The 26,833-nt window shown below is 38.7% G+C and overlaps 2 protein-coding genes across 4 annotated transcripts in view; both read right to left on the bottom strand.

Moving 5' to 3' along the window:
* The window catches only part of LOC117305386 (ankyrin repeat and sterile alpha motif domain-containing protein 1B-like), a 42,416-nt gene extending 23,185 nt beyond the window's left edge, over positions 1-19,231 (bottom strand). The window contains exons 1-12 of the mRNA XM_033790257.1: positions 19,026-19,231; positions 16,243-16,323; positions 8,979-9,135; positions 8,662-8,736; positions 7,843-8,064; positions 7,315-7,498; positions 5,711-6,172; positions 5,087-5,313; positions 4,286-4,528; positions 3,735-3,909; positions 2,983-3,266; positions 779-1,307 (exon numbers count right to left, since the gene is read on the bottom strand). Coding sequence (XP_033646148.1) covers positions 779-1,307; positions 2,983-3,266; positions 3,735-3,909; positions 4,286-4,528; positions 5,087-5,313; positions 5,711-6,172; positions 7,315-7,498; positions 7,843-8,064; positions 8,662-8,736; positions 8,979-9,135; positions 16,243-16,323; positions 19,026-19,138 — 2,752 coding nt within the window. The 5' untranslated portion in view covers positions 19,139-19,231. The remainder of the gene's footprint in view (positions 1-778; positions 1,308-2,982; positions 3,267-3,734; positions 3,910-4,285; positions 4,529-5,086; positions 5,314-5,710; positions 6,173-7,314; positions 7,499-7,842; positions 8,065-8,661; positions 8,737-8,978; positions 9,136-16,242; positions 16,324-19,025) is intronic.
* Positions 19,232-20,391: 1,160 nt separating this feature from the next.
* Positions 20,392-26,833, bottom strand: part of LOC117305001 (liprin-beta-1-like) — a 46,790-nt gene continuing 40,348 nt past the window's right edge. For all 3 annotated transcript variants that reach the window (XM_033789676.1, XM_033789677.1, XM_033789678.1), the window contains 4 exons: positions 26,166-26,354; positions 25,133-25,324; positions 24,438-24,521; positions 20,392-23,564 (listed from right to left, as the gene is read on the bottom strand). In XM_033789676.1, coding sequence (XP_033645567.1) covers positions 23,517-23,564; positions 24,438-24,521; positions 25,133-25,324; positions 26,166-26,354 — 513 coding nt within the window. In that variant the 3' untranslated portion in view covers positions 20,392-23,516. The remainder of the gene's footprint in view (positions 23,565-24,437; positions 24,522-25,132; positions 25,325-26,165; positions 26,355-26,833) is intronic.

The following is a 26,833-nucleotide window of genomic DNA, read 5'->3' as shown; positions in this document are numbered from 1 at the left end:
TAAAGCTGACAAAATAGTCCAAACAGTGTTAATGTTTTGTGTGAGCAACCATTCACAAAGAGGTCTGTATGCTTCGTTTTTGAAAGGGCAAGGGCACCGAGGCATTTTCTTCTTGGTAAAGGGCACCTGTGAGGAACTAGTAACTTTCTACCAAAGCATTTCAAGGGCACCAAGGTGATTTCTCCTATGAGGAATTAGTAAATTTCTACTGGAGCATTTCAAGGGCACCGAGGCAATGACCAGGGGGCATAGAGGCAATCGCCTTCGTTGCCTCCAGGAAGTACTGGCTTGCACATGAAAATTGTGGCTTAATCTATTGTGTGAGTCGGCACAAAAACAGTAACATACCGTGCATAGTTTTCAGCATGTAAACACATTGTCCTTAAAGCAACCAACATCAGGGGCCGATTTCACAAAGAGCTAAAATTGATCGTTACTGCAAATCAGTCGTCGTTGCTTAGTAAAGTGTGATGTCACAATGCAAATCACTATGGTGATACTGAAAATTTGTCTTATGATGGATTTTATTGCTTTGTGAAATCGAGCCCAGCTGTTTTCTTTTAATTTAAGCTTTTAAATAAATACAGGATTCTCAAATCTTTCAGTTTCAGACTTAAATTTACGAAAATTTTGTTATCAGGGAGAATTTCAATGAGCAAGAAAAGAATTACTTTTTAATTGTCCATGTTAAACTTTTAGCATTATTTTGTTGTTATTGTCTTTTAGCCCTTTTATGTTTTGTTTTGTGAATAAAGGCGAAATGAAATGTTGAACTTACCGGCAAAGGGGTCTTCCTCGTCTGGTCGGAGTAACTCTGTATCTCCGTTGCTACTCGTATCGGTACTCAAAAACTCATCGTTTGCCTGGTACCCGTCAGAATATCTCTCCGAATGATGGTAATGCTGTCCATTCACTGGTTCCTTATCAACGAATCTACGACCGTGTGCATTGTAGCGTGGCGATTGATGATTGGTGGGAGTCTTCTGCGAGATGGCGCTGCCGTTACTAGAAGTCCGATTTGTAAAACGATTCGGTTTCTCCGGATGGTGATATTTTCTCGCGTTTGCGTTTTTCTCGTAATGGCCTCGATTAGGCAACTCGCAAGACTCGTGATTATTTCCTCCCGGGATGAGACAGATCTCCTTGGAGTGTAAGTAAAGGTTGGACTCGGAGAGGTCTGCAGTCTCCGTGGTGCGTTGTCCGCCCGCTGACAAAGAGATGAAGGCTGATTTGTGGTCTGGTGATGCTGGCTGCATCCACGCTTCGTTTGACGACTCCCTCCGTGGTGTTCCGTGGAGCGGGAACGACTACAAAATTAAGAGAGAGGAAGTGCGTTGGAGTCAATTGAACGTGATTAACAGACGCACTCGTGAGCAGGGTACGAATTTGCTGATTTAGGAAACGGAAAACGGGGGAATGATGGCACGGCCGAGTTAACCATCCTGATAGGGCTTGGCTTTGATCAATTGGCTTAAGACGTGGTTGGCTGGCCCGACCACCTCTAAGACATATTTTGTTCTAATCTTAATTGACTGAAAAGTGCTCGGAGCATGGATTAAGAACCCACAGAGTCATATTAAATAGGTCTATTGTGCCGGATACAAGGCATTCTGGAGATATAATCAACATTTTCTGGTATTTCATTAAACTATGAATACAACACTTTAGGACACAGTGCATTTTGTTATGACAAAGTGACCAAATATGTCAGGGTACAGCGCTCTTTGTTAAAAAATAGTAGTATTATTAATTGAACCAGACATACAAAGTAGTACTTGGTAAATTTATAACCACACAGAGTTACTTTTGATGTACAAATTTACTACAAAATCCAAACAGAATTTTGTTGTTTGATGCATATTACTCACCCCCCCCCCCCCCACCTCTAAAAAAAAAAAAAGAAAAAAAAAAAAAAAGGATGACCTGTTTTAAACTAAATTACTTTTGATGACTAATAATAATAATAATAATAATAATAATAATAATAATATGGATTTATAATGCGCACTTCTCCAGAAAACTGATCAAGGCGCCTACACAAAATGAAAACATTATACAATAGAAAATGAAGAATAAACAAAACATAATGAAGCCCAATGAAAGTCTAAGTGAACAAGTGTGTTTTTAGTTCCCTCTTGAAGTTGTTGAGAGATGTTGTTTTGCGAAGTGAGACCGGGAGCTCCATAGAGTAGGAGCAGCATGGTCTTTGTAACAAATTGTTCTAGAAGAATAGTTTAACATTTTAACAAAAATTTACAAGTATTATTAATTTTATACCAAAGATCGAAAACGAAGGGAAACTGATTGGGTACATGTTTAAAGATGCTATGTCAGATTGTTGGCCGATTTGACCCCAAAATTTTGATTTAAAATTCAGGTATTTTAATGTGGTCGAGAAAGTTACAAGCTTTCATTTGAGTGTTAGTTCTTTGAACAGTTATTGTTAATCTATGACAAAACATCTGATTTTGTATAGTAATTTTCAGTTTTGAATGGAAAAACTGAGATTAAAAAAAGAAAGGGAATCAGCTAATCAGAGGAAAAGTTGTATGAAGAGATAGTTGATCATTAATATATCTCGCCAATAGAGGGCGGTAAAGCTAAAGACAAAAAATTATACTTGACTTTAATCCCCAACATACAACCAAGGCTGTGACTGAAAGGCGGCTGGCTACAGCTAAGGGTGTTGCTTAGGGTAGCCAATATTTATAGCAGCTCATCAATATTCATATCAGCTCATCAATATTCATGTCAGCTAGTGAATATGCATTAAAAAAACAAAACTACAGGGTTTCTGTGTGACAAAGAAGCATAAATATACACCTATTTTTGTGATTTTTTTTGCTGATATGTTCCCCTGGCCTGCTCACTTTTGCATTCATAGAACGATATTACTCACATGTGAGGCTTGTACTTGTATAGAAAGAAGAAGCAGAAGAGGAAGAAGAAGAAGAAGAAGAAGAAGAAAGATGAGTAACTTACTTGAGGAGATAGTTTAGCTTGAATCCCAAGCATCGCAGTGTGAGGGGACGGCGGAGGGTGATCCGGGGTAGGCAGCTGTGAGTAATAGCTCCCCGGGGAAGACGGCATGTCCGAATCATCCGTCTCTGAACTTGGGAAGTCCGAGTAGTAGGAGTTAGTCGCTGATACGGGTAGAGGGTAGGAACCGTTGTGCTCCTTTTGAGAGATGAGGACGGTGGGATGGTGGGAGGTTGGGGAGCTGCCTTGTTTGGAACGGCGGGGTGGAGGGATTGGAATTTCTCTCTCTGTTGGAGACACAAAAAAAGTATGTTGAAAGTTAAAGTTCCACATCAATGATTAAAGACACTGGACACTATTGGTAATTGTCAAAGACCAGTCTTCTCACTTGGTGTATATCAACATATGCATAAAATAACAAAGCTGTAAAAATTTAAGCTCAATCGGTCGTCCAAGTTGCGAGATAATAGCGAAAGAAAAATACCCATATCACACGAAGTTGTGTGCATTCAGATGCTTGATTTTGTGACCTCAAATTCTAAATCTGAGGTTTCGAAATCAAATTCGTGAAAAATTACCTCTTTCTCGAAAACTACTCCACTTCAGAGGGAGCCAATTCTCACACCATGTTATACTACCAACCTCTCCCCATTACTCGTTACCTAGTAAGGTTTTATGCTAATAATTATTTTGACTAATTACCAATAGTGTCCACTGCCTTTAAGAACAGAATGTTATGAAAAAACTAAACTCACTGATTTGCCGCTGTTCCACAGGGGGTGGTTCATCAGGGGAGTGGCTTAATCTCGGTGGGGGGATGTCGTAATCATCATTCTGACCTGTAGTTGCTTCTGAGAGTAACTCGTACACATCGATGTCAAGATCGCTTCCTGTGGACGAGCCTATGGTGCTGCAGTTTCTTACCACTTCCTAAAAAAAAATGATAATTCAGATGAAAATGGTATTTGTTTTAAGTATTGTTTAAAGCTTTGCATGGTGTGGATAAATAAGAAGAAACTATAAATAAATCGTAAACTTTTGGTGACTGTTTGTTATGAACTTTAGTTGCAAACAAAGTAAGCAATATGTTTCAATCAATAAACTTTTGGGTTTGAACAAAGACAAATTGACTGAAGCGGGACTTGAACAAACAACCCCTGGATCAACAGACCGGTGCTCTACCAACTGAGCTTTCTAGCTTTATGTTGGCGGTCTTCCTATTAGCTAATTTCTTTGTTCAGGGGTGCCAGTCAGTAGCCATACAACCGAACGGCTTATTCAAATGGGATAAGGTATCACTTCTTACCTCCTGGCGTAGCTTGTTGTTAACGTTCCCGCTATAGGCCTCAGACAAGTCTTCATAGACGCTCTCCGATTGCCGTGGGGTGACACTCGTAGACTGTCGAGGTGTGACACTTGACTGCCTAGGGGCTGGGGTAGGGACCTGGGTAGGGGCCAAGGTGGGGAGCTGTTCCAGGTTTAGGCTCTTCCTTATCTCATTGACATCCTCCTTGGTAGACAGAAAGGGCTCATCAGTTGGGTTAGATGCCTGGGGGTGGTGAGGATGAGAAGTGATGGTAACGAAAAAGAAGCAGGCATTTGGGTCTTAAAAGAAAATGGACGTGCGGGTTATGGTTGTTTGGGCCTTGGGAGGTTAAGGGTTAGATGCCTGGGGGTGGTGAGGAGGCGAAGTGATGGTAACAAAAAAGAAGCAGGCATTTGGGTCTTAAAAGAAAATGGGCGTGCGGGTTATGAGTTGTTTGGGCCTTGGGTGTTTAGGATTATATGCCTGGGGGAGGTGAGGATGAGAAGTGATGGGTACAAAAAAGAAGCAGGCATTTGGGTCTTAAAAGAAAATGGGCGTGCGGGTTATGGGTTGTTTGGGCCTTGGGAGGTTTAGGGTAAGATGCCTAGGGGTGGTGAGGATGAGAAGTGATGGTAACAAGAAAGAAGTGGGCGACTGGGTCTTAAAAAAAAGATGTGCGTGCAGGTTGTGGGTAAGTAATGAATATTTTATCTTCAAACTGTGTAAGTTTAATGTAAATCTGTGGACATTGTTTTTTTTTTGTGTTAAAAAAAGTACCCAGACCCTTTAAATGAGACTCACATAGACATTCCGATGTTTCGCAGATCCTGATCTTAACTTCACTTCAGAACCGGGCGGGGTGTAATTTGGTGGGGTGGGGCACTTGAAGGAAGCTATTCTACTCTTACTAGGTACTGCTGAGGCGTCTGGGAGGGAATTCTTGATAGCACTTACTCGGAGTTGGGTATACTCCCCTGCTAGATCTTCGTCGTAGTAGTTCCGCTCAGGCAGGGGTGGAGGTGATTTATCTGGGGAAATATTTAAGTAATTATAGTGCAGGATAAGGACAAATAATCAAAAAACATGTTTAGCGTCTGGCATTTTTGAAAAAAGGAAGGAGGTTTTTTTTAATTTTTTTTTTTTAAGACAAAATTTAAATCTAGACAAAATATAAATCTCTTTTCTAAACTTATCTTATGTCACAGGTTTCAAGGACTAATTCAGTTGTGTCTGTTTATCTTTATGGGGGGATTTGGTTCACTGTGCCATGATCACCTAGCAGGGTGGGGTATGTGCGCATTATAAGTCTTTTGTTATTATTATTATTATTATTATTATTCACGAAGGAAGAACATCATGCCTGCAAACAGCATAAAAACTAGGAAAAGCTGGTGCCACCTAGTGTTTGAAAGTCTGCCATAGTACCTGGACTTCTCAACTGAGGTGACGATTTACTCTGTTGCATAGACGATTTTTCAAACATTGAGGTACTGGAGTTAACTAGCGGTGATTCAGCCTTCGGGGACGATGACAAATCCACTTTGTCCATCAACATGATCCCGATGGATGACCGAGCCGGTTTTCTTGGTGGCACCTTAGCAGGTATCTCTAAGTTCTGATAGTTTGTGTTCCTTGTGTGTGCGCCGGCGGACGGTCGGTACTGGCGCCCTTGTTTCTTGGTAAGCGGTGGGGTGTAGGCAGAGTGGCGTGTCACCATGGCAGTCACTGGGGTGGGAGGCGTCCGTGGATGCTTTGGTGGGACGACGGAATCGGTGAGTGGTACGTTATCATATGTTGATCGCTGTTCTGCGTCGATGGGGTGGTTGGTTTTTCGAAGCAGGGTTGGGGTTGCCATTGATGGGGGTAGTGGGTCTCCCTTCATGAATGCTGAATTAAATTGTTTGAAGAGAAAAGACAAATTTATTCATACATTATTTTTAAAGACTAAATTCTCTATTCCTGATGAAATTTAATGAAATATATTGAATTTTCTACAAATATATCCAATTTATCATTCATTTTAACTGAGAAGAGAGTTCTGCTGAAATCATTTAGTGTAAAAACTGTAATTCTGTATGGCTAACAGGTTGTGAATTTGTGATTTTGGGGTGGATAAGATTGGCGAGTGTGGGTTGGTTTTGGTAAGCTTGCGGGTGGTGTGTGGTGCAGAGAATATTGTGAGGTGGGTAGGAGATGGTAGTGGGTTTTGGGGTGGACTGCGAAGGGGATTGTTAAGGTGTGGGGTGGGTTGGGGATTGTATTAGCAGTGGTTGGGGTAGGGTGTGTGGTAGGAAGGTATTTGTGGGTTTTGGAGTGGGGTGTACAGTAGCCTTTAATCAAGGCGAGATTGTTACTATGGAGGGTTGGAATGGTACTGGCAGGGTGTGGGGATGGAATTGGTAGAGTGTGGGGTAGGGTGGTGGGGTAGGGTGCAGGATGGGGAGGTATTTGTAGCTCTGGGGTGCGAAGGAGACTGTTACGGTGTGAGGTAGGTTGGGGATGGTATTGGCAGGGTATAGGGTAGGGTGGTGTTGGTAAGGTGTGGGGTAGGGTGGTGGGGTAGAGTGGTATTGGTAGGGTGGTGTTGTTACGGTGTGAGGTTGAGATGGGATTAGTAGGGTGTGGGGTAGGGTGTGTTTGGAGTTAGTAGTATTGGATATATATGACGAGGAATATTACCTTTGATCATTGCTGCAATCTCATAGTGTCTGGTTAGGGTGTGGCTGGGGATAAGATTGGTAGGGTGTGTGATGGGGATGGGATTGGTAGGGTGTGGGGTAGGGTGTGTTTGGAGTTAGTAGGATGCTATAGATGTCGAGGATTCTTACCTTTAATCATTGCTGCAATCTCATAGTGTCTGGTTGGGGCATGGGTGGGATTCAATTGGTAGACTATGGGGTGGGGATTGAAGTGTCTGGTTAGGGCGTAGGTGGGATTGGTAGGGTGTGTGATGGGGATGGGATTGGTAGGGTGTGGGGTAGGTTGTGTTTGGAGTTAGTATGGATGCTATAGATGTCGAGGATTCTTACCTTTAATCATTGCTGCAATCTCAATAGCTACTTTGGAAGGATAGCCTTCTACTTTCTGCAATGCTGTCTCACCAGCTACATCCTTGATGTGAAGACTAATAGGCGGATTATTCTGAAGTAGTACCCTGACTGCTTCCACTTTACCAAATAAAGCTGCTTCATGTAATGCTGATCCTGTCTTGAGCTGTTCAGACAGCATACATAAAGAAAAAACTTCAGTTGAGAAATGTTAGATGACACCAGAAATATTAGATGGGAGTCGCAGACCTGCCAACATTCGTATCCCAGAAAGAGGACAAACCTGGACTGATTTTGTTTTGACGCGGGAGGTGAACATACAGAAACTATTATTCCCCTTGACTCTGTCTTGGGGGGCAAACAAATTTTGGGTCCACTAGCCCACTTTTTTGTTGTTAATTAATTTTGGTATTTGATTTTCATTTCTTTAATTTTTTTTTATGGGGGGGGGAAATAAAAAATAAAAAGAATAATCGGTTATAAAAAGAGAAATCCCAATCCTGTATGTACCTTCTTATTGATATCACACCCTGCTTCCAAGAGAGCTTTGATGACAAGAGGATGACCGTTCCTAGAAGCGAGATGGAGAATGGATCTCTGTGGTGATATCTTGGCAAGAAGTTCTGGCCGTCTGTGTAGGAGTAACTCCGCTGTCTCGAGACGTCCGTATTGAGCAGCGAGATCTAACGGAGTCTCCTCCTTCTTGTTGTAAATTGTTGGATCTGCTCCGTTCTGGATGGAAATTAAAGAGACGCAAATTAGTAAGACACTTCTCTAGAATTGCAAAGGTTGTGGGTTTGAATGCCACCCGAGTAACATGCCTGTGATTTTGTTTACAGAACTTTGGGAATTACTGGCTATACAGTGCTAATGCACATCGATGTAGGGGTAAAACCAAAATTAAGACGCAAATTAGTACACAAAAATAAAAATCTTCTAGAAAGCACATGTTAAGTGTGATTTTGAAATCACATAACATAGCACTGGACACTATTGGTAATTATTAAAACAAAATTGTTAGCATAAAAACTTTCCTGGTATCGAGCAGTGGAGAGCTGTTAATAGTATAAAACATTGTGAGAAATGGCTCTCTCTCTGAAGTAACGTAGTTTTTGAGTAATTTTCCACGAATTTGATTTCGAGACCTTCGTGTGACAAGGGTGTTTTTTCTTCCATTATTATCTTGCAACTTCGACAACCAATTGAGTTCAAATTTTGTTATTTTGTGCATATGTTGAAATACACCAAGTGAGAAGACTGGTCTTTGTAAATTACCAATAGTGTCCAGTGTCTTTAAAAGGAATACAAAAAATAAAATAGTTTACTCACATCCAGTAGAGTAGAGACAACGTCTGTGTGGCCGTACTGAGCAGCAAAATGTAAAGGAGTATCCCAATCGTGGTTCTATTGTAAACAAATAAACAACAACAACAACGAATGATGAGGAGAGAATGTTTACTTTTGAAGTAACATGTTTGTTTGACATCAAATGTTCATTAAAGGAATCATTTGTAACGATAAGATATACACTATAAATAGTAAACTTGCAGGTACAGCCATGTGTAAAAATACTTTTGAAGTAGTTTTGGAATACAACGATTCTGGTAAGAGTAATTTTTTTATGCTTAGCTACTTTTTTTTCGCACCTGTTCGTTGACCTGACTGTAAGATCTCGGATGGTTCATAAGGATATGAATAATTTCAACATCGCCAGTCCAGGCCGCAAGGTGGAACGGTGTGCTCCCCTTAGCGTCAGGCATTCCTGGTGCCGCATCATACTTCAGAAGAATCTCCACTGCCATTCTGTAGTGGGGGATCAAAAACAGAAAGAGGGAAAACTGTAGTTGGGAAAACATCCTTAGTTGGGAAAAAGAACTTTAGTTGGGAAAACATCCGTAGTTGGGAAAACATCCGAAGTTGGGAAAACATCAGTAGTTGGGAAACATCTGTAGTTGGGGAAACATTGGTAGTTAGGTAAACATCCGTAGTTGGGAAAACATCTGTGATGATCCAAGGGTCTACACGGGGGAAGGGGGGAGGGGGAGGGGAGGAGGAAGGGGTACTTAAGAAAGTTGGGGGAGGACTATTTTATGGATTGCACAGCATTTTCAGGAGATTTAAAACATCAAGGGTGAGAGTAAAAATTATGGCTGACTAAAAACTCTGTAACTACATGTAGGCGTTGAATTTTACAAGATAAAAAAAATACAAACGATGCAAGGACATTTTGAGGTCAGTATCCTCAGCGATAGAGAAGAAAATCAAAGAGTAGGATTTCTTTATCTATATCCATCGAGAATATACGAGCAAGAGGTCAATAGAATATATTCCTAAGATATATACAGACCAAGAAAAATAACTAAACCATACTTCATGAAAAAAAATTTTTGAGAGAAACAAGCATTACATTTTCAGAAAGTCAATGGATTTTTTTCCTATTAAGAGAATATAGACCAAGAAAACAAACTAAACCGTACTTCAAAACAACAGAGAAACGTGACTTTTTTGCAGCTGGCCAGACAATTTAGAGATGATATCCCTAATTGAAATCCAATAATTCCTGTTTATCAGAGAGTGTGCTTTCTGCCAACCAGGAAATACAGCCTGGGGTACAGCTCTGTAGCGGAGTGATTGAATTAAAAGGATTCACAGCCAGTACAGACAAGTGTCAAGTTGAAAATGTATGTCTACAATACTACATGATATATATATGCTACTACATGTAAATAGTTCTACAGGTACAATGAACGGATGTTATGCAAGTTATTATTGACTTAATAACTGTGTTGGTACAGGGACTAAGGCCGTATCCGAATTGGCGGCTACGGCTGTTGCTAAGTGTGTTGCTAAGTACGGACCATACTTCAACACATGATGCAAGGAAATCTAGTCGTAGCCGTAGGTATAGCCGCTAATTCGGGCACGGCCTTACTGTACAAGCCTAATGTTGTGATTTCATGGCTCTGCTTACCACCCAATAGACCGATCCAGTAGGCTCAGCCCACAACGCACGTGTGAGCAAGAACATGTGGGGCTCTCCCATGCTTTTCTGCACAAGTCTGCTGCGCGCGCAAAGCATACGCGAACGCATGTCGGACCTTAGTGTCGACCTTCGTTGCGTTGTGAACTTGTGATTGGTCAATACGCAATGGGGCGACGCTTAATGGATCGGTCTATTCTGCGCTTAGAGTTGGGAGAGCGCCGGCACGTTTGAATCCTTGGTCCATGGTACAAATCCCGCTCTCAAGTCAATTTTGTTTGCTCAAACGCTGATTCATTTTTTTTTAAATACAATAATATACACTGTAACTTTTTACATTATTACTTCAAGTACTGTTTGACACTCCATGCCAAAACTAGGCACTTCCTGTCAAAACTCAAAACTGTGTTTATGTTTTTTTGCTCATCAAAAAAGGCGAGAAAATGAGCTCTAAAACAATACCTTATTTGGGCCTACATGTAAACACGATAAACTCAACAACATACTGCGTAATTATAGAATTTTAAAGAACGAAGCCTTTTTCCTCCAAGAGTACATTCCAGGCGGTACATTGTGAACCAATAATACTTACACAGTACAGAAAGTACAGCACAGACAAAACACTGTCAGATGTTTTTATGACTTTTTAACTTCCCTTGGAAATTGACACTAGATTGTTATTGATACAAGAAAGATAAACTAAACTAAACATCATGACAAAACAGTAACATGTAAACTATGATGGTATGTTTGTATGGTATTTACACAGTATTTTAAGGTTACCAACAGACTGTGTAACAAGGGGCCTTTCAGACCAGTCAATGTTAACAATTTTTTGTGTTTACGGTCATTATTTGACATGGCCCAGGGCCCAATTTCGTATATCCAAAAAGCACCTAGACACTTGCCTAGCAAAGAAAACTCTTGCTATGCAAAAGTAGGTTACCAGCCAAAATTCATGTACCATTGCTGTGACTGGTACCCCACTCATTTCTTGCTTAGCAAAGGAATTTGCCAAGCAGAATTTTAAGCTGTCAAATAGCTTTATGAAATGGAGCCCAGGTCTGCGCTTGATCCCTGGGCATGAGACACGTCTGTACGTCTACTGACTTGCAAATTATTTTCAAACACAATCATTCAATAACTCATATTTTCCCTGCAGAGCTCGTGCGAATCTTCTGTTGAAAGATTTATAAAATAAACAAACAGGAGAGATTCGGGTTTACAGTCTTGTTAAGCTGGTTTTATCCATGACGTTTTTCTGAATGTCAGTATGTGAAAGATGGACTGTGGAATTCCTTGTTAAAATGTAAGGGTCTGCAAAATGCATTACAAATCTTCTTAGATACAATGTTTCTGAATGTGGTTTTGAGATATTCTTAAAGGCAGTGGACACTATTGGTAATTACTCAAAATAATTGTTAGCATAAAACCTTACTTGGTAACAAGCAATGGAAAGCTTTTGATAGTATAAAACATTGTAAGAAACGGCTCCCTCTGAAGTAACATAGTTTTCGAGAAAGAAGTAGTTTTCCACTACAATATTTGAATTTGATTTTGAGACCTCAGAATTAGATTCCGAGTCCAGTGACTTTAAGGAGGAAATACAAGACGAACAGATACATTTTTAACTGTGGATTAATTTAAATAAGACAACTGGACACACAAGGCCAAAATTAAAATGAGAAAAAACCTGCCGGTACACAATTTAAATTTCATTTGTACCACTACATGAGTAAGTATGTTTCACTACTCAACAAAACTGTAAGGTATCATAAGACTGAAAGTATACAATTGAACAAAAATACAAGACAGCTGGACTTGTCCAGTCATATAATGAATAGTTCGATGCTAAAAGCACTGACCTCAGACCTGGGGTCCAGTGTAAATTTTGAGCTCTGATGTTTCTGATGTGGATAAAAGATCTTGAGATGAGCATCAGTTCTTTAACTGGTGAATCTTAGGAGATTGCGATGGGGTTTGTGAGATAAATGACGATGATGAAAGAGGAGTATGGATGCAGGAACTGGGTGAAGAAAGATGAGGAGGAGGACTAAGGTGGAAGGTGAAGATGCGAGAGGCAGTCTTTATTGATAGAAGACAAAAAAAACAAGAGACGACTTGGAGAGATTGGAGAGCTACAATGTCTTGAGATGATTGATGGGGCTGGGGAGATGGATGGATGATCTGAGGGCGGTTAAAGAGAAGATGACAGAAGATCTTCCAAGAAGGGAAAGAGTAGGGATGAAGGAGACTGAACTTTTTAAGGCCTTATTAATAATAGTTTTACCATTTTTTTCTGAGGAAAAAAATATCAAAAACAGACTCAAGTACGAAGACTAAATGTATCATGATTTAAACCTACTGGGAGGAGATGGAGAAAATGGAAGAAAAACCATGGAAGATTTCTGGGGAAAAAAGGAAAACACTATGGCTGCCACTTGAGTTGTACTTCAAATCAATTTAATCACTAGACAGAGGCTGGAGGGAAACATAGCCTGTGACTGACTTGTAGGATAAATATCAGCATGTAATATTGTTACTTCATCAGGGAATACGACCAAGAAAGGCTACTTTGTGTTGCAGACAGAGAGGAAATAAAGGTTGAAAATGCTGAACTCTTTTTGTCATTGGTCTTGGCAAAGTGCCACTAAACATCAGGCCTCATGTATTTTCCTTTAATAATACCAAAAAGAATGTCCCAATAGAAAACTCAGACTGATTAAAATCGGAACTCACAAAAGCTTTAAGTAGAAAATAATGATAAAAAAAAAAATTGCTGAGCGAAAATAATACAGGGGTACAAGTCTGAACATGGGTAAAGACATACCATTTTGGCTGGTAACCCATTTCTGCTGAGTGCTAAGCATTGCCAACATTCTCCCTTAACAGTGAGGACCAGTACAACATTCTTTCCAAGTGGTCTGGGCCCAATTTCATAGAGCTGCTTAAGCACACAATTTTGCTTAAGCAAAAAATCCTTGCTTAGTAAAATCAGATTACCAGCCAAGACTCCACTCAATTGTTATTCTAAGTAAACAACAGCTAAATACCAGTCACAAGCAATGTATATATGGCATGACATTTTTGCCAGTAACATGTGAAAAATAAGCGAGCTATTTTCGTGCTTAAGCAAATTTTTTGCTTAAGCAGCTCTATAAAATTGGCCCCTGGCTGCCAAGTTCAGTGTTGAAAAAGCTCCCTATTTTTTAAGAAATCATTCTGGTACAGTACTCTGGCCTTAAATACCAAAAAGAATGGCACAAACAAAAATCAGACTTATTCAAATTGGAGCTTTCAAAGGTAGAAAATACTAATCAGCAAATTAATGGCCGAGCAAAAATAAAAAAGGGGTACCATTTTTGCTGGTGACCCATTTCTGCTGAGCAACATTGTTCAGTGCTAAGCGCTGCCAGCATTCTCCCTAATATCAGTGAGGACGAGTAAGAAGTCTTTCCAAATACAAGTGGTCTGGCTGACAAGCTCAGTGTTGAAAGGCTCCATAGTTAATATGAAATATTGGCTAGAGAAAAAGCTGACGGACAAGTGAAATGACTTGTAAGCTAAACTGGTCCTGCTGGCTAGTAAGTCCCTAAAATAAGTTAAGCGCAAACCCTGATTCCGCTTACCAGCTTTACGACATTCTATTTCCAATCGAAACTCATGTTCTAATGCAAACCACAATACTTTTTCCGTCCAACCTCATTTCCATGGACACTAGAAGTGAGAAAGACAAGGTGTTAAACTACCATGATATTTGAGAGGAAATGAAGGCTTTGTTTTGGACTATCCCAAATCCCGCCAAAGGAAATATGAAAAGCTACAGGCGGATGTGGAGATTGTATCATACCCTTGAAATGTACATGGACTACATGTGAACAGTGCTTCCCACTCAATAGCAGAGCTCTACACTAGACTGCAGTGACAGAGACCAGTGATTTTAGCACAGGATCAGTAAACTCACGACTGCAGACAAATCTGGCACTCTTATGTTTTACTTTTTCCCGGCCTGTATGGTCGGGTTTTTTGAGAGGGCAAGGGCACCAAGGCATTTTCTCCTTGGTAAAGGGCACCTTATGAGGAAATTGTAAATTTCTACATACATCCACATGTAGCATTTCAAGGGCACCAAGGCACTGACCAGGGGCCAATTTCAATTTCTAAAATAGCCCCTAGGCAGTTCATGTATGCACATTGTACCCGGAGAACCCCTTCACCAGGGGTTAATTAGGGTCCACCCAGGCGCGAAGCCAGAAATACCTTACAAGGAGGAACAGGGAGTAAGACCAGAGGGGTGTCTGGGCGTCTTTTGTACATCCTGTTGTTGAATTTGACAATCTTTTTTTATCTTTCCTTTTTCACATAGATGCCCCGCTGTCTATTCGCCAAACTCTTCCTAACTTAGGATTAATCTAAGGACTTAGGACGAGTTAAGTTCCGTATCCATACTCGTTAGGACGCATTGAACACATCTTTAGTTTTTAGACGAGTTAGGACGAGTTGCTCGTCCTTATTCGAGACAGGATTAATCCTAGTGTTTTGATGAAATTGACCGGTCTCGTTTCAACTGACGGCACAATCTAGCATTTGGGTCAATACATGGAAATTTAAGGCAATTCCCGAAAGACACTTCTTCTTTTGTTTTTGTTTTACTTCAGATATCACATTCTCAAAAAGCATTTAAAAAAAAAAAACATGCTAGAATTCCCCAGATTGCACGGTAAAAACAAAAATACACACAAAGTAAAAAAAAAAACATCCTGAGGACCTCGTCTCTGTTCAGAATGCTTAGGCCATACTATGAATGGTTATGAATTTGTTATGAATGGTTTGTAAACCAATTCATTGACATAAAGTGTGAACACAGGCCTAGAATTTCATCATTGACAGGGCACGACCATTTTCATTTGCAAAGGGCAGTTCTATATGATGCCTAAAGGTCTATAGGAAACTTCTGAAGGGGCATCAAGGCCAAGAAAAAGGGGCAACAGGGGCCATGGCCTCCGTAGCCTCTCTGTAATTCCAGGCCAGGTGAAGATAATGCATCGAAAGAGGAAATCTAGTTTTATTTTCCACACAAAGTTCCCTTTTTGAAAGAATTCAATACGGTTGTTGTGAAAGATTGCTATCGAATGTTTAAAGGGAAGGTATACATTTTGTATAACCCTTAAAGCCATTGGACCCTTTCGGTAAACAGTGTTGTCCAAGGCCCACACTTCGTGTATCACAACTTCTATATCAAATAACAAACCTGTGAAAATTTAGGCTCAATCGGTCATCGGAGTCGGGAGAAAACATTGGAAAAACCCACTCTTGTTTCTGCGCGTTTCGCCGTGTCATGACATGTGTTTAAAAAAATACGTAATTCTCGTTAACGAGAATTTATATTGTTTTGCTGTTTTCTCAAAAAGTAAAGCATTTCATGAAATAACATTTCAAGAGAAGTCTTTCACCGTTGCCTTCTGTAAACCCTGTAAGTTATTTGTAAATCTGTGAACTTTTTTTTCTGAACCAAAAGGGTCCAATGGCTTTAAAAAACAACGGCAATAAAGACTTTTTTGTACTTGGTTAGAAATACAGTCAGCTTTCGATATTAAATTATTTTCTCTTCAAAGAAATGTGGTTATAGAAACAGATGTCAGTTTTGTATCCCCCAAAATTTGACTCTGAAAACATTACTGTCAGATACTTTTCTCAGAATGTGTATCCTTATTACTGGTTATTCTTCAAGCGTTAACATACATGTAACTACTCGGATTTTCAGCGAATCTCAAAAACGCCACTCACCTTTTGAAATGAAGTTGTCACAGGTTAGTTTGATTGTGTATTTAAAGTTTGTATTGGATTGAAACAATCGAACGGTTCCAAAAACCAAAGGTAGACATTCCCCACAAGAAACCAGATACATTAGAAGAGATAAATGATCTTACTTGTGGCCATTCAGCACTGCATGATGTAACGGTGTGTAGCCTGACCCATCTTGACAGTTTGGTGCGACACTTCGTCTAAAACTGGGAAAAAGAAGGTTTTTTGTTTGTTTATAAACATTGACTGAATTCAACGTCAACGAAAGTACCAAAGACCGTGTTCAGTTCTGGCTGAACAACTTAAACGTGGTGTGTGGACCAATAAGAACACTGGCATTTTATATTGCCATCCATAAATCTTGACCAAAATTCCTAGCCAGATATGGCATGCCATCAATCAATGTCCTGGAGAAGATGTTCCAAATTTGGATTAAACGTGTCCAATCATCATGTTCGTATTTTTTATTTTTTTGCTTCATTAATTTTGTTTCAATAAACAGGGTTCAGTTTCATAGTTACTTTAAAGTACAAAATACTGCTTTTAACAAATGTCTGCTAATGCTAAGAAGGGTCACAAACTTTTGCTAAGGCTGTGTCCAAATTGGCGACTACAGCTACATGTATGGCTACGGCTGGATTGTCGTGTCATCATGTGTTGAAGTAGAGGACATCCTCAGCAAAAGCCTTAGCAACAGTCGTAGCCGTTGTAGCACCAAATTAGACATGGCCTAATTCAGTGTAACAAACCAATCTTTTTACACATAAGTACAGTATAAAGACATTCTTGTACAAAACCACATTCCAGTTAGTCATAACAAAACAGGCTTTGATCATCTTGAAATTTAACAAGGAAGCATGGCCGTATAAAAATAATTAATTGTTTTTGGTAACATGCATGCTCTGAAAAATTGGGGGCAGTAGGCGGGGAAAATAATAAATATAAAAACAATACAACAAATTCTGGAAAAACAAAATGGTTCAGAGTTAACTGAGGTATAAAATGGAGTATCATATCAGGCTAAAAATAGTACAGCACCTGTTTATATTAATATTATCTCAAAATAGATGTTTAGACTGTTTTATTTCGCCACAAATGTTGATAACATGTTTACAGTCTCAAGGTTTTAGCACGTACACCCGGGTTACAAGAAACAAACAATCATTTTTATCAGGCCCAATTGTAACCTCTTAATGATGCATTCAAGTCCTTTGAGCTACTCCAAACACACAATGTGTAACACCTACCCATACTACCTTGGGGCAGGTCACCCAAGGTCAATCTTCCAATGATACTTAAAGACTGTTCAACAAATAACACATGTGACACAGCCAATATTTCATCACAGCACGGTTCAGTTATTAGAGGAATTTGAACATGCCGAGTAGAGCAACCCTTTGGGACTGGCGTTCGAGATTTGTCTTATCATTTTTCTGCCTGTAGCTTATAAACATTGTAGACATTAGATGTTTCTTTAATCTTTCTTGAAGATGTAAGAGTGTTGAAAAAGTCACTATTGATTTATTTTAAAGTGTTGTTTTAACTTAGTAATTTGTCTGAATCTTATCTGTGTACTTGTACATTGTATACCAAGTGATTAGCACATTTCTTTCTTTAACCTTTCTTAAAGGCATGGCACTGGCAAACAAGGACAACTTTGGTAAATTGTCAAAGACCAGTCTTCTCACTTGGTGTTTCAATTTCTACCTCTCTATCTCAACATATGCATAAAATAACAAACCTGTGAAATTTAAACATTGGTTGTCGAAGTTGCGCGAAAATAGTGGAAGAAAAAACACCCTTGTCGCACACCAAGTGTGCTTTCAGATGTTTGAACTCGAGACCTCATTTTAATAAAATTTGTCACTATATCATATTCGACTATAAAGATCTCCATTGGCATTGGACATATGCCGAAAAATCCCTTCCTACTTTTTTTTAGAAGTTTAAAACGACCCACTATAATAATTAGTGAAAGAGTGTCAATGTTGGATTCAGCATAGAACTTAATTATTTCTTTTTTGCATGCATGCGATAATGCAACCCTCCTGCCAACGGCGAAGCCGGCTTCGCCATCAGCAGGAGGGTTACATTATCGGTTGCTCTGTCATCTGTAAAGTTCAACTGATGGGTAGGAACAAAGTCAAACTAGGTAGGAAGTTCATTCCGCTATAGTCTCCATGTTCGTTCATGGAGTTGATAGAATAGAAGCAGAATAAGACTCATTCATAGGAAAGATGATAAAAAATCCCGGAAAACTTTCCGTATCCTGCCACCACTTTTTCACTCATTTAAAAAAAAAAGGAAATATCATTTGAGTTATTTAGACACTATTTTATTTCATAACGAATGAAAAAGTGGTGGCAGGATACAGAAACTTTTCAAAATTTTCCACAAACTGAACTCTTTTTGCCACTTTTTACTCTTCTTAAACTGTAAACAACTTAATATTAATCATAATAAAAATGACCCACATAATTTCAGAGAAAATAATTCTATGAAGCAGATGTATTGTTAATTTATGGAAAAATCAGTTAAAATACAAAAAAATATATACAAAAATCACCAGCCAGTCGTCATTGAGTCAATGCAACAAAAGTGAAAGTCAACAATTTTATTTTGATTAGGAGATAAAAACAAACAATGACCGAAACTGACAAGTGACAGTGACACACATGTCCATAGCATAAATCCATTCCAGAAATTTACAGCAGCAGTTGCTCTCCCTTTTAAAACTTAAAGTCAGCATGAAATTCCTAAACAAATACCACGAGGTCTTGGACCGTTGGACGAGAGGAGACCAGCCACTGCGGTCAGCCAGTCGGCCGTCTAATCTACCCTAACCACGGTAGAGCATGAGGCTGTGCTGTGCGGTCAAACCTCGTTTGTCAACCGTCTGCGTACTTACCCAATTGCAATCGCCTGTGACAGAACATTCTTAGGGCGAGCGGACAATAACTTCTCAATCATGTTAACATTCCCCGTCCTTGCCGCCTCTAGAAGGTCTTGATCCTTCCCCATGACTTCCCCTAAAAAACTTAAATTTAAACGAAGAAAAACCGGTAAAATCCGGCGAAAATAAAATCCGGAAGCTTTCTGTAAGTTACTTTCACGTCATCGCCATATTGCATAGTAAAAACAAGTCAACATACCACATACCCAGAATGCAACTTGATTGGTAGAAATCCGGCCAAGAAAGTTTAAAAAGTTGTTAGTGGTCTACTAACTGCATGAAGGGGGCCAAAAGATTTCATTATTTGGTTTGAACAACACTTTCATAAAACTATTTTTGAGAGGCATTTATAAACAAATTCTCATCAAGGAGAGGGTAAAGCCATAAGAAGGTGCAACTATGAAATGCAGTACCGCCCCAAACATCTGCCCACACAGACAAGGCTATTACATTTAGGCCAATGTCCCAATAGACCGTTCCGGCTTTTTACTAAGCTCCGCCCACCGCACACGTGAGCAAGACACGTGTACAAACACTCCCAATGACATTCTGCAAGATTCTGCCGCGCAGAAAATATACGCGCAGGCATGACCGAGTTTGTCCGACCACAATCAGTGCTGTGATTGGTCAAATGGGTGAACGCGCAGTTTGATTGATAGACCGGATCGGTCCATTGACGGCAACAGCTACAGTTAGCTATGGCTAGATTTCTGTGTCATTATGTGTTGAAGGAGAGAAAATCCTTAGCGAAACCCTTAGCAACAGTCGTAGCCAGAACCCTAGACGCCAATTCAAATACAGCATTATCACAAAAAGTGTTTGCAACTTTATCACAAGTTGTCCTGCGCTTTCTACAGTTACTCAAATTGAGTGTCCTCATGTTCAAATTAGGTCGCCATAATTTAAAAAAATACCTTAAAGAAAATAAAAAATTGAGGCTCGGATAAAAACAAAAAAAGTCTGGTTCTTTTTCAGGGGTATGAGTTGGTACTCATGTGATTGAAGGAATCAACAGATATGGGGCAATACAAAAGATACCGGTGTCATGAATTCTTTCAAGAGGAACATGCATAGTGTGTAAAAGTATTGGAACATTAATGATAATTATAACAATAACAACATTTATAACATGCTTACAATGCATTCAGAGAATGACCAAGAAAAAAACAAACAATGGGAATGGAATCAGAAACCAAGTGGTAAACTATTTTCTTGTTTTCCCTTCTTTTTTTTTTTTTTGGGGGGGGGGAGGTGGAATACCCTCTTACCCATATCAGGCATGGTATAAGGTATTAAAGACACAGACACAAATACTACAAAATAGTGTTTACAGTTTGGTTTAAACTTAGACCATTTTATTTGCGTTTATCTTAGTTGAGGTACAGTACATAGTCTTAGAAATACTACAAATGTTATTTAGGAAAGTTATACATAGCTATTTACAAATTTTAATTTTTTAAGATTACAATATTAGGTGTCTGTCTGAACACCTTTTTAAAGTTCCAGTTATTTCCCTTAAACTTGCTTTCATCAAGTTTATAATAACTTTGAAATCAAGATGTCAGAAATTGTTAGTAAACCTAAAATGGAAAATAATGATTCTGACAAAACTAAATAAATAGAAAGGATTGAAGAAAAAAAAGTGTATGCAGTGAAATATTTACACCCTAGAATTCCATAAAATGTGAACATTTGCAAGAAAAATTCACAAAGTTTTGTCATTGAAATCAAGTTACCCAGCGCTCTCTCCTTTCTTGAAAATAAACTCTGATGCGATGCGGGTATCCGTTTTTATCGGAGTATAATAATATCCAGATCCAGATCCAGAAGTTTGAACAACCATAACGTGTTTAAAATTTACCCAGTCAGTTTCCCTTGAGAATTATTACCTAAAATAAAACAATGAAACAACTTTTGGAAATTTACTGTTCTAAAAATGTGCTCAAAATTTCTTTACCAACTATACAGTTCTACTTTTCTACCAATACATATCCAAAAATAGATTGTGTTGTTGTTAAATGCTGATGAAAATAGAACGCTATTACTAAAAACCCTGTGTGCTAAATAGTTCCCTGTCTTCACTATGTCATCTACCATAAAGTTTTATCTACAGACTGCATATGAACACGTTCAAAATTAAGGCTGTGTTGGAATTTCTATCTCGAGTAAGGACAACTAACTCATCCTAACTTAGGATGGGTTCAATGTGTCCAACGTCTTCAGATATGAAACTTTACTTGTCCTAAGATTTAGCCTAAGTTAGGAAGAGTTTGGTGAAATCGCCGGTTGGACAAACACTGAAATTCAAACTATGAAAATGGATTCCTTAGTGAAATAATTCACATTAAATATTTGCTAAAAATGCATTTTTGGTTTGAAACGATTTGCATCCGTTTGAAAAGAAGTTTGACACTTTTATTTTCCAAAAAAAAAAAAAAATAAAAACATTTGGCACAAGAATAAGCAATATAAGACGAACAGCATCATTTTTTTTTGTTAAAAAGATTTTCTTTGAGCACAGTCGAGATCATTACAGGGTAAGAAAGGTAAAATGTTTAAAAGATATTAAAGGAAAATGTAAGGTACACTTTCTTAAAAAAGAAGTGGAATTTCAAAAAAATATATATTTACAAATTTGTCGCATTATTAACTAATGATTTTACAAAGGGTTATTTCATTTCTCAAGGTTTAAGGTATAAAGCTGCCACCACATTAGTCTTGTCCCCTGTGTGCAATACATACTGATTTCAGTTTGAAGAAATGGGCCAGACTTAAACTCTCAGAGCGATTTTTTTGCATTGGTTTCCCTCCATAAAGTTAATCATACTTAAAAAAAAATATATATAAAAAATGTCCAGCAGCAATTTGGGTTGCTTTTGGTGTGAGTACATTAACCTAACAAGTTTGTTAATATAAAATGTTGCTTAAGAAGAAAGATTCAAAGTCAGTTATCAATTCTTCCATATCTACCAAGTCAAAACTTGTGAAGTAATACTCTCTGGTGTATTTAAAAAAAAAATTACTCTGCATAAAATACTTTTTTCAGAGGTTCAAATTTGATTTTTGAAAGGGCGGGCATGATCAAGGGGTTGGTTTCCCCTTGCAATTTAAAACTATAAATACTAACAAATATGGTGACGGTTCTGCATAATACTATTTTACTGGGATTTTGCATATTGTTAAATACCGTAGTTGCTTGTTTATTTTGCTTGGATCTTATTTTATGAGGCACCTCAAATATCACTTTAAAAATAAGTTGTGATTATTTCATTACAAAAACTATCATTTGGAGATTATTTAAATGGACAGTTGTTAAATTCTTAGAACATCAATACACTTGTTACATCTGGCTATGCTTTTGAGCAATGATTTGTGAATTCAATAAAAAATCTAAAATTCACATTGATTTTGAAACATCGACTTTAGTAGAGAATATTCTTTCCAATAAAAAAATCATGTGTAGTTGTCTTTCAAAAATGCCTTATTAACAATAATTGTTTTTAATTAACTTAAAATAACAACAAAAACCATATTAATACACAAACGTACAAAATAATTTAACAATGGCTATGTATATACAATTGAAACATTTTACAAAGTGATTAAAAAACCAAAATGTGTTTAGGAGATGTAAAGACTGGAAGGGTAAAAGTACACTAAGAAAATTCTTTTGATTAAAAAAAATTTATTTTCGTTGCAATTTTAGTATTTTTATACCAACTTAGGGAGTCTAATTTATATCACTGCTTAAGAGAATATGCTTGATAAGCAATTGACTATGCAGGGTACCAGCCATAAGCAATGTATACATAACATGCTTGGCTGGTAAACCTACGTGTACTTAGCAAGTTTCCATGTATGTCTTAAGCAGCTCCAGGAAATAACTTTTTGTTTAGATTTTGGTCGACTCCTCAGTTGATTAAAAATCTGCATAAACTTTACTTTCTTTTATAGAGCAAAGTGTGCTTCGTTGTTTATTCACAGAATATGGGCACTTCAGACATTTATACCTAAGAAGGTATCAAATATGACAAAGCTAGGAGAAGGAAAATGGTGAAAGTCTTGGGGTGTAGTTGGAAAGAGGACCAGTCCAACTATAGACAGGTTTAAAAATCTGCCACAATTATTAGAGCCTTTTAGCTCTCCGAGAAAGACTCTGCCAGGGTTGAAACGTCAAGCCATTAACTTTTTTCCCAATTATTATAGAACATATGCTTTGTAATGAAACAAATTGCCTGTGCATTTGCTAAGCAGGTTAAGTAGAGTAGATCAGGGCTTACAGAAGAAGTGCCTTCTCCCATCAAGGGGGTCCTTGGGGGTGACCTACTATCAACAGCCACACATCCATACGCAGCAACGTACAGCACGTCAGCGTTTTTACTGGAAGCCCTGATAAAAAACTGTACATCATCTTGAAGATTTCCAAGTGTCTTAAAACAGCCTCCCTCAGACGTTTGTTCCACCGTTCTCAGTCTTGTCATCGTTCAGCATGCTCTATTTGAACAGAAATAAAAAAAAATTAAAATTTAAAAAAGAGGAAAAAAAGTGATTTGGGACGCCCTTTGGGTGTGAAAAGCGCTATATAAAAACTTACAACTATTATTATATTACACATCATCATCACAACATCTAGAAAACTGAACTGTGAGGGAGTTGTCATCGTTCAGCATGCTCTATTTGAACAGAAATAAAAAAATTAAAAAATTTAAAAAAGAGGAAAAAAAAGTGATTTGGGACGCCCTTTGGGTGTGAAAAGCGCTATATAAAAACTTACAACTATTATTATATTACACATCATCATCACAACATCTAGAAAACTGAACTGTGAGGGAGTTGTCATTGTTCAGCATGCTCTATTTGAACAGAAATAAAAAAGAGAAAAAAAGTGATTTGGGATGCCCTTTGGGTGTAAAAGGGCTATATGAAAACGGACTATTATTATATTAAAGGAACACGTTGCCTTGGATCGGACGAGTTGGTCTATAAAAAGCGTTTGTAACCGTTTTTTTTATAGAATGCATATGGTTGGAAAGATGTTTTAAAAGTAGAATACAATGATCCACACAAGTTTGCTTCGAAATTGCGTGGTTTTCCTTTTACAGTGCGAACTAACACGGTCGGCCATTTCCATAAATGGCCGACCGTGTTAGTCGACGAAGTAAAAAGAAAACCGTGCAATTTCGAGGCATGTTTGTGTGGATCATTGTATTCTACTTTTACAACATCTTTCTACCCGTATGCATTTTATTAAAAACGGTTTCAAACGCTTTTCAAAGACCAACTCGACCGATCCAAGGAAACGTGTTCCTTTAAACATCATCATGACAACATCTAGAAAACTGAAGAGAAGATGATGGCAAGATTTACCGTGAGGGAGTTAATCTCCTGTGAGAAGGCTCCGATCTGACTAGGGGCATTGCCGTCTGCTGAATCAGGGGAACTAACGCTGCTCTGAAAACCAAAACAACAAAAACAGCATTGATCAAAACAGTCCTGCTAAAGATCATAACAGTTGCAAGCAGGTTTTGAAATTAGCGGTTACCCGGTGGCGAAATGCGAGTAAAAACCGGGCCGGGCGAGGCAAATCACATCTTGACTCCGGTGGGCGAGTTAAAAAAGTTAAGCTGGTCGATATAAGGGACCCAAAACGCCCCCAAATTATCCAAAAACACCAACATCGTTGTCGTTCTTGTTGACCAAACAAAACCACCCCTCATCTTCCCGTTTGTGGACCTTTTCAGCACCCTGTACCTTAATCCTATAGCTAGCCCCAAAACACCCCAAATAACCCCAAAACACCATAATAAGTTCCCCTTACTAACCCACAGACAGCCTTCCAACACCCAAATTACTCCCAAAACACCTTCCACATCTTCCTGTTTGTGGACCTTATCAGCACTGCATACCTCAAGCCTATAGCTTGCCCCCCCCCCCCCCAAAAAAAAACCCTAAAAACCCCAAACCACCCTAATTCCCCTCATCAACCCATAGACAACCCTCCCAAACCCTAATTCCTCCCAAAACACCCAAGTTATACATAAGTATAAGTATATAGTTATTACCTCATCTTCCTGTTTGTGGACCTTATCAGCACCGCGTACCTCAATCCTATAGTTGCTACCCTTGGTGCCGTTCTGTAACCCATCCCTCATCCCTTGGACGGCTAGAGGAGCCTCTAGGTTCATGGGGCAAACATAGTCCTCCTCCTCCATGCCTCTCTTCTTAGGACGACCTCCAAATGGTCGCTTCTTGGGCTGACGAGTGAAAACAAAATAAGATTTGAAGCTTCACATAAAAGAAACAGAAATAAGTTTAGAAAAGTAAATATATTTATCGAGGGGTAGTTCCAAGCACACTTATTACAATGAAAACTAAATAACTGTTTTCAGTTATTGAAAAGACAGACGTGCGACAAAACAAAATTATTCAGAAGGCTGTCCTGATGATTGGTTCTTTTTTGCATAAAGACTGCGTGCAGATTTGGTAATTCTCAAAACAAAACAAAATTATTTGATTATCTTCAAACTGAGCCCCATTATATTAAGCCTGCAAGCACAACTGTTTGCTTACCACAAAATAATCTTGTCGAGCAGAATCGGCTTCGAGTCAGAATTTACTAGAGCTGGGCCAATTTCATAGAGCTGCTTAAGCACAAAATTATGCTTAAGCAAAAACAATCATGCTTAGTAAAATCAGATTACCGGCCAGGACTCCACTCAATTGTTATGCTAAGTAAACAACAGCTAACTACCAGTCACAAGCAATGTATATGGCATGAAATTTTGTCCAGTAACATGTGTAAAATAAGCAAGCTATTTTCGTGCTTAAGCAATTTTTTTGCTTAAGCAGCTCTACGAAATTGGCCCCTGGACTTGAATGGATAAACGTTCTGGCGTTAGTTTAATCTAGCCCTACATGTACATGTATGTTGTCTCCCTATTTTGTCAATATCTTTGTTCGGGAGTGCTAGTCTTTTTTGCTTAAGACCTTCATAAAATTTGGCCCTGTTTGCTAAGCACTTTTTTTAAAACTTCTTTATAGTCATCTTCAGCAGTCTTCCAAACTAGTTGATATTGCTTTTGATTATTGGTTTACCTTGATTTTGGAGAGGGCACTGAGTGGCACATACCCAGAAGCTTTTTCTGATTCTCTTTTCTGTGCTTGGATCTGACTGCCAACCAGCGAGACAAAGTGTGTACTGAGATGCCTCCTGAGGAGGGATTTAGAGTTAGGGATGCAGAGGGTTGCAGCGAGGGTCTCAGCGGAGAAACGAGGCTCAAGGACCTGAGGAAATAAGAAGACGGGTGTTGAAGATGTACAATGTTAGCCGTATCTTGGCGTATTGTGATGATTATACAGAAATGAATGGTCTCTAAAATAGTCCAATGCGTGCCATACCTGCACAAGTCAAACAAGTCAAGTAGAGCTAAATTCTACTTCATAGCAGTAAATTAACATCAGGAAAAGTTTTTTCAGAAGTCAGTTTTTCAGAACTAATTTTGTTCAGAACTAAGGATGATGGGTTCCTACCTGTGTAGTACTCTTAAAGAATGCTTTTAAAATGAACTGTTCTTTTAAAATTGGAATAGTTCCTTTTTTAGTTTTTCGAAATCTTTCTTGAAATATAGAGCATTGCTCCAGGGGTGGATTTCACAAAGAGTAAAGACTAGTCTTATCTCGAGTAAGGACGAGTTACTCGTCCAAACTTAGGACTAGCCATACACTTTTAGTATCACCTAGAACTAGTCCTAACTCTTTGTGAA

This window comes from Asterias rubens, chromosome 22, assembly GCF_902459465.1.
Source record: "Asterias rubens chromosome 22, eAstRub1.3, whole genome shotgun sequence".
Classification (NCBI taxonomy): domain Eukaryota; kingdom Metazoa; phylum Echinodermata; class Asteroidea; order Forcipulatida; family Asteriidae; genus Asterias; species Asterias rubens.
This window is presented reverse-complemented; position numbering and strand designations above follow the sequence as displayed.